Raw genomic sequence first — 8,359 nt, 5'->3', positions numbered from 1 at the left:
CTGTGCCACATACTTACATACTCCCTGGAGTAATTTCTCTTTAAAGGTCTGTATAGATATGACAGCACATTAAAAGGACAAGCTCAACAAGGAAAAGTATCTCTGCTGCATCTAATCATGCCTTCCCATATATTTTTGACATTCCAAGAAAGAAACCTCAAAATAACTTTCCACTCACCTTTGTCTTTTATGATATCTTCTATACAACTGGAGTATATACAATGGATTTGTTCTTTCACAGCATTAATAAATATATTGAATAGAACTGACTGTAAAATAACTCACATGGGATGCATTCAGTATAAAAAAACCTTACATTGGCAGGAACCTGTGTAGCTTGCTCACTGTAGAATCTCCAGGGCCTAGTCCAGTGCCTAATACACAGTAAGTACTTAGTAATAGTGAATGAATGAAAATAAAGGGATGAATGAATATCTGGATGGATAGGAACTTGGTGTTTGTGACATCTTCTGATCATTTTGTTAGATATGATCTTCTAGCCAGTAAATTAACCTCCTGAATCTTTAACAACTGAGAATATATTATTTTATATTTTTATTCAGAGTATCATGCAGGTTGTAGAGATGACCTGCATCCTCTACAAACAAACTATGCAACGGGGCACAAATGACTTAAATTCTCTAAGCTGTTCCCTCATCAATGAGACGGTAACAGCCTCTCTGTTAGGCTTGCTGGGAGATGAGGCACATTAAACACTTGGCCTGGTTAATAGGAAGAATTGTGTAAGTGTGACCTATCACTTTTCCTACTGCATGTTTCTTTCATTTTTGAGATCAATGCCTAAGAATGCGGTTGTAAACATTATCAGAATTACTATCTCCAATTTTTGCAGGGACATTTATAATCATCTCTCTGCTAGCCATAAAATCATTTCATTCAAGCCAGCAGCTTATACTCCATGATAGATCTAGAATGTAAAAATGTTGGTACACATTAGGATTTAAAGTTATAAATATGTAAATAAATACATGTAAATATAAAAAAATGTAAATAACCAGACCAGTCACAGTATAGTAAAAGAAGGATTTTAGGTTTCTTTGGTGAAACAAAAGCAGGTATAAAAAAGTTACAAAGATTTTAGATTTTCATTCACAAAAAAAAAACAATCATTCACATTTTACACTATACATGTTATAATATAAATACAGGAACGTATTATGTGCATTGTAATGAAAGAGGAAAAATAAAAACCTCATAGGTAGACACAGAGTTCTTCTGTGCTCTAGAACACCCAAAGGTTGGTCACATTTAACACAGCAACCGAGGAAACTTGCCTAAAGACAGGGTGTATGACTGTGGCTACTGTAGCTCCTTCTAGTCAAAAGAGGTTCTGAGAAAAAGAATCCCTGTTGGGTCTGCTCTTTTTCTATTCGCATTTTATTTTTTATCTTGAGCTCTCAAGATCATTCTAAACTAAAATTAGGAAAAGACACCTAAATGCTTTCTTTCCATCACAGGGTTTCTTTAAACATTAAATTAAGCAGATAATAATTCAAAGTCATCTTTAGCAGTCATTTTATTCAAATTAAGGGGAGAAAATGGAGTGGGAAGAGATAGGGAGAAATTTCAACACATACACTCCACCTAATAAGAAGCAATGCCCATACTATTTCTATATATGTGCTCCTTGCTTAGAATGGGCAAACACCATTTGCTGAAAGCTAGACACTTTTCCACTCTTCTTTATAATAAAACACTTAATGCATTCTATCCATCACATTATTTAATCAGGGACAGAGTACCTAGATTATACGATTCCAAACTGTGAGGGAAATATAAAGGCTAAAACCGAAAAATAACTACCAACTACGTCAATGTTCAGGTTTGAGGGAAAATAACATCCAATAAATTAAATCAGTATGGCTTACTTCATTTATTTATGTATGCTTCACAGCTGCAGCATTCATACATGAACATTCAAAACTTTATAAAAGATTAAAATGGTTATATATACAAAATTTCTTTCTTTGAATGTGTGTTGTTTTAACAAACCCCCTCCCTCCAGAACCCCAGGTCTATATCCATTTGAAATGTGTTGATCTGTAATCTTGCAAGTTAGTGTTAAGAAAGCCATTAAAAAGGAGACCCAGTTGAGTTAATAATTAGCACTTTGACCCCTAGAAAATGCTCCTGGTCATAGAAAAGTCCTCCATTCAGGCCTTTCTTGTAAGTGAAAAAAAAAGGAACGCAGCAAAAAAAAAATTATATAAAATAAAGAGTTCCATGTTGCAGTCTCTAGTTTCGTTGGGATCCCATTAGCCAGGCTTCAGCATCACATGGAAGCCAACTGTACCTGTGGTGGAGATGGGACAGTGACCTACAAAATTTTGTGTTTGTTAATTGTCCAGCAAAAGCTGTCTTCAGTCTTGCTGACAAAGAGCAGGGAAAACCATTTCCAGCCTAAACAAACTACAAAAAGCAGCCGAACCAATGATTAAAGACCTCTAAGGCTCCGTAATCATCATTAAATATGCTTGAACTCAGTGACTTTTTATTTTATATACAGGATTAAAATCAACATTAAATCATCTTATTTACATTGCCATTGGTGCTGAAATGGAGCTTTTTAAATAGTACAGTAGGCTGGTATACATTATAAAATGGTCTGCACTGGAGGCAAATAGAAAACTAAAGAAATTAGGCTGGAAATGGTTCCATTCTGCTCTCATTTTCCTTTCTTTTGTTTGCTTTCTTTTTGAATGCCAATACTTTGATTTAAAATGTTTTGGGAGCACGGCAACCCAAAATGACTGGACTGGACGGTGTTCCAAAAATCCAAACCAACTGATAATACTTCTCTAGGTGATAGGAAAGGCACAGGAAGTTAGGACTTTGGCTGAAATGATGAAAACATGTGTATGCCATTTTAGGGATCAGCGCCTTGATTCTTGCCACCTTCGGCTCCAACGGTGATCATGTTTTGATGTATTTATTGAATTGTCCTTTGCTGATGAGGAATTTTTAAAATATTTCTTAGAATAAGTCCTTTGGTATGCAGATGCTACATGGAAGGAAAGAAAGAAAGAAAAGAAAACACAATAATATTACTTGCTCCATACCCTAAACTACCAATACCGTAGCCGTAAAATGAGGGTGTCTAGTACTTGTTATAGCATGGTTGTCCATTCTTTCTAAAGGACCACTTACGGTTCAGGCAGGTAATTTTAGGCATAGCCCATCTTCCATTTCCTAGGCAACGGATAGTTGGAAGGTGGCGTTGAATGAAACCATCTTTGCAGTGATATCTAATCAAGGAGTTGATTTCATAACGAGGTTTCATCTTTCCAAAGGTCTTGGCATTTTCTACAACAGGGGGCTGGCCGCAAGCAACTAAAGAAAAGTAAATTGGGTTATTTCCAAATAATCTAAATATTTCTGTTAGTATAAGACACTCTTCTTTTTTTTTCTTTCCTTCTTTATTTTACCCAATCAAGTACCTTCAGTAATCATTTAGACTAAGAAATTGACAAATTTCAAGACAAAATGAAACATTGAGGCTTTGGGCCTGGTTTGAATCTCAGATTCTGTCATCTTGAATTGTGTGTGTGTGTGTGTGTTTTTTTAAAGGAACCATAAGGCATGTGGTTATACATTCATTTGTCCGTTTGGAAGAGCTACTTTTCTGAAAAAATTCCAAATTAAAAGGCATCTGTCTCATGTTACTATGTGGCCTATTGGTTTTGTCTCTAGCCCAATGGTTTTATTTACCCCTCGCCTTCACTTCAAACAAGCTACCCTTGCAGCTCAGCTGGTAAAGAAGATGACCACAATGCGGGACCTGGGTTCGATCCCTGGGTTGGGAAATCCCCCTGGAGAAGGGAAAGGCTACCTACCCCAGTATTCCAACCTGGAGAATTCCATGGACTGTATAGTCCATAGGGTCGCAAAGAGTAGGACACGACTGAGTGACTTTCACTTTCACTTTTCACTTCAAATAATAATAGATTTCTAACAATTATTATTTCCATTTCTCTGAAAAAATTTACAATGTATAATAACAACATAGCTCTAAAATATGGACTTTTCAGTGTAAATAAAATACATCTAGGTTCAATTATGTTTATTTGTTCTTTCTGTCTTCTCTATGGAGACAGAGAGCAAGTCAGGACATAGTATTCATGCCTCAGTTTTGTAATTACCTTATATATATAAATTTCAACTCTTAAGAAAGGTAAGTAAAGGTAAATCTTAGAATATATAACCATCATTTTTAACCTACAATAAAAAACTCTGAATAGCAACAAACTTAGTGATGATAGAAATAGTAAAAAGGAAATAACAGTTAAAAAAACTTTGTAATTTTGAAATTCAAGAAGGTAGGAAAATTGATTCAACAACATTTGTATTAATTTGTAATTTTACTCATATCAGCGTACTTGCTTTAAAAATATACTAATTTAACTCTAAGTGATTGTGTTTTGCTATATAGTTCTAATAAAAATATAACTTAACTTCAATATAATTTCCCTGAATGACATTTCCTACCCATAGTTTACTTTAAGAATGCCATCACAAGGCCTACAAGGGTATGCCATAGTCTCTCATGAAATAATGCAAATCTTCAATGGGAGAATGATTACCAGAAACCTCGGAACCAAGAGGTTTAGATGTCAACATCCTAAAATAACCAGGCAAGAATACTAGTGTGGATCGCCATGCCCTCCTCCAGGGGATCTTCCTGACTCAGGGATTGAACCCGTGTGTCTCTTATGTCTCCTGCACTGGCAGTCGGGTTCTTTACCGCTAGCGCTACCTGGGAAGACTATTAAATGGTTGCGAATGTTAAATTTATTTACATATCCAGAAGGCTGTTTACAACCAGATTCTTTTGCAGTGACAAATGCAGGTTTAACTTAAATATTTAGCTCTTTAATTTACTTCTGCCTAACAAAACAAGTTAGAAAGTATTGACCCTATAGCAAAAATTGTCTTTAATAAAACACAATCCAGGCATATTTTTTTCATTCACATAAGAAATTGTGTCTCAGATAGCCATAACCTAAAAATAGTTTATAAAATCCTGCTATCTAAAACTAAGAAATTAGAAGTATTTATGCATATAGTTCCTTTTCACAAATTCCTAGAAGGTAAACTGAGAATTCTATAATAATACGTTATTTTCAATTAATAGTCTACACTATATATAGTTCAATGATAACCCCCATCTGCATATCTACACTTCTTTTATTGTAATATGGAAAGTCTACACTGGGGCCCAGACACCAGTAAGTATCAGAATGAGATAGCAATGATATCAGTTAGATAACTCATACTTGATTCTGGCAAATTAAAAGTTGTCTTTAAATTTGAGAGGAAAGCAATGTATAGATTTCTTCCAAAACTATAAACGAAGACTTATTCTGAAGTTAAAATAATTCAAGGAGTGTGGTATTGGCAAGGAAAGGCAAATAGACTAGAAACAGACCCACATATACATGCTTGATATTTGACAGAGCAACATGGCAGAGCAGTAGCGAAAAGGCAGTTTTTTTTCATTTGGACAATTGGGTATTCATATGGAAAAAATTTTGGTTCCCTACCTCAGAGAGTCCATGGGAGATCAATTCTAGATGGTACACATACATAAATGTAAAAGATAAAACTATAAAGCATTTAGCAAACAACATAGGATATCTTTCCAATGTTAGGGTAGGTAAGAATTTCTTAAGACACAAAAAGGCTTAAAGCATAAAAGAAAACTCGACAAAATAAACAACTCTATTTATCAAAAAATGCCGTAGGGTAAAGAAAAGCTACAAACTAGGAGTAGATATTTGCAACATACAATTATCAGGGGATTAGAAACTAGGACATTAAAAACAAAAACAAAATACAAAAAAAACACAAACTCCTGCAGATCAATATATATAAGAGAAGCAATCAATCTTTCAAAATAAGCAATAGAAATGAGCAGATAGCTTACAAAAGAAGAGCTATGCATATATGAAAAGATTTCCAAGAAGAATCATCCAAGACAATGCAAGTTAAATCAGAAGAGATAACATTTTATACCCACCAGACTGGCAAAAATTTCAAAGTCCGATAAGATCAAATGTTGGAGAAGATGTGGAGTAACAGGACCCCTCACACATTGCTGGTGGGAGTGCAAATTGGTACAACCACTTTGGAAAATAATTTGGCATTTTCTAGTAAATTTGATGGTATATATATCCTATGACTCAGCAGTTCATTCCTGGAGAAACACTCTATGGAAACTTGCAGAGATCTACCACAAACAAGTTCAAGAATATGCATAGTGACATTGTTTATAATTGCAAAAACACTGACTATAACCCAAATGTCCACTTGTAGAACTGATAAATAAAATGTTATATAGTCATACAATGTAATACTACACAGCAGCAACAATGAAGAAATACAGCTACATGCATCAATGACGTGGATTAATCTGACAAACATAATGCTGAACAAAAACAGCAAGGCACAAAATACAAACTTAAAGTTCAAAAATGTGCAGAACCAAACAATTTGCTTACAGATACAAGCATAAGTGACCATTTTTAAGAGAAAAGTAAGGGAATTAAGTCATTATCTGTGGTTGGATTTGGAGATAAATGGATGGGATTGGAAAAAACCTGCAGAACGCTCCAAAGATGCATGAATGGCACGTACTAAGGTTTGTTTTTTTTAATGTCTTTTGTAAATAATGTAATTCTTCTTTGTAATTAATTAAAACTACCTAGGTCTGTAAAGACGTATAAATTATCTGTAAAGAGAAATGAGTGTATATAGACATTTATAAAATTCATAAAATTCCTCAGGGTAAAGATTAACAAAGAATTAAGTTTACATAAATAAAAATCAGACAGTAGGGAGATAAAATATATGAATTGTTTTGTTTTGGTTTCTTCCTCGTTTAACGAGGTAGACCTAATGTTTTGTAAATCTTTCCCCATTGGGAAATGTATACCATGATGCTGCTTTTGTGAATCCTTTTTAGATCTAGGCCAGTGGTTTTCAACCGGGGGCAGTTTTCTTCCTCTTCCCGCTTCCCCAGGGATAGTTGGCAATGGCTAGAGACGTGGATGGCTGTCACAAAGCAGAGGAGGATGGAGAGTGGGGGAGAATGCCTCTGGCATTCAGTGCATAGAGGGAAGTGTTGCGTGTTCAGTTGCTTAGTTGTATCAGACTCTTTGCGATCCCATGAGCTACAGTCCACCAGGCTCCTCTGTCCGTGGGATTTTCCAGGCAAGAATAACTGGAGTGGGTTGCCATTTCCTCCTCCAGGGGGTATACCTGACCCAGGAAGCGAACCCATGCCTCTTGCATCTCCTGCGCTGGCAGGTGAATTCTTTACCACTGAGCCACCTTGGAGGCCATAGAGGGCAGAGATGATGCCAAACGCTCTGCAAGGCACAGAACAGCCCCCGCAACCAAGGGCTGTCGGGCCCAGAGTGTCAGTAGTGCTGCTGTAACATACCCCAGTATAGGAAGAAACAACACTGGAGATAAAAGAACGTTTGCGTCATAAACCGAAAAGTATGACTCTGGGGGCATTTGGAGATCTAAGAAGGCAAACATGACATTTGGATAAAGACAGACAGTTCACTAAGGACTTCTCACACTAGGGAACAACAGGAAACAGCAGGGAAAACAGCAAATAACTTGCTTTGCTGTTTTCACAGGCTTAAGTGCTAAAGTAACATACATAGTCAGGAAAGCTGCTCACACAGAAAGGATATTCAGAATAAATTCTGTTTCAGAGAAGAGAATAGCAGAGTGAAATAATCACAGATACTGAGTTTCGACTCAGCTTTGTGTAAATTACTGTTCTCTGTGTTTTAACAGAATTTCTCACTGGTGTTTAAGTCTTTTCTAAAATATCTATAGAGTATATATTTTTTGTTTTATCATTTTTATATTAAAAAATAAGTCAAATGGATTTTATATTTTGCATTTGTGCTTTGTACTCTTAATTGAGGTGGGTAAAATCTGGGTCTAGAAGTTAAATATGCATGTTCTAACACCATTATCAATTGTAACCAGGTTTAAAAATTGTGATGCAATTCTTGTTGTTTTTTTTTAAGGAAGAAATCTACGTAGTATGGCTTAGAATTCAAACATATTGGTCAATGATAAATGCTGAAAAATCAGCTTCATTAATTTTATCTGTTAATGTCAACTAAGCAATTCTCCTCATTCTAGAATTTATATTATAAATGTTTTTGTTTTATCACTTCTTGAAAATAGTCATAATAGATATAGGGATGGTATTTTTGTTTTGTGGTTTATGAGCATAGATTGAGCTTCTAAGGGACTGATTGAAAAACTCAAATGCCTATAAAGACCAGGAGCTTAACCAAAAAGGAGGGAAAGT

At 35.3% G+C, this 8,359-nt stretch overlaps 1 protein-coding gene across 4 annotated transcripts in view; it reads right to left on the bottom strand.

The window, feature by feature from the left end:
• Positions 1 to 1,519: 1,519 nt before the first annotated feature.
• Positions 1,520 to 8,359, bottom strand: part of VCAN (versican) — a 120,295-nt gene continuing 113,455 nt past the window's right edge. For all 4 annotated transcript variants that reach the window (XM_086412877.1, XM_086412879.1, XM_086412878.1 and 1 more), the window contains 2 exons: positions 3,169 to 3,351; positions 1,520 to 3,022 (listed from right to left, as the gene is read on the bottom strand). In XM_086412877.1, coding sequence (XP_086269003.1) covers positions 2,895 to 3,022; positions 3,169 to 3,351 — 311 coding nt within the window. In that variant the 3' untranslated portion in view covers positions 1,520 to 2,894. The remainder of the gene's footprint in view (positions 3,023 to 3,168; positions 3,352 to 8,359) is intronic.

This window comes from Bos grunniens, chromosome 7 (assembly GCF_055505025.1).
Source record: "Bos grunniens cultivar Pamir isolate PY7600 chromosome 7, Bosgru_T2T1.0, whole genome shotgun sequence".
NCBI classification, from domain to species: Eukaryota; Metazoa; Chordata; class Mammalia; order Artiodactyla; family Bovidae; genus Bos; species Bos grunniens.
The sequence above is the reverse complement of the archived record's forward strand: the minus strand, read 5'-3'. Positions and strand labels throughout refer to the sequence as shown.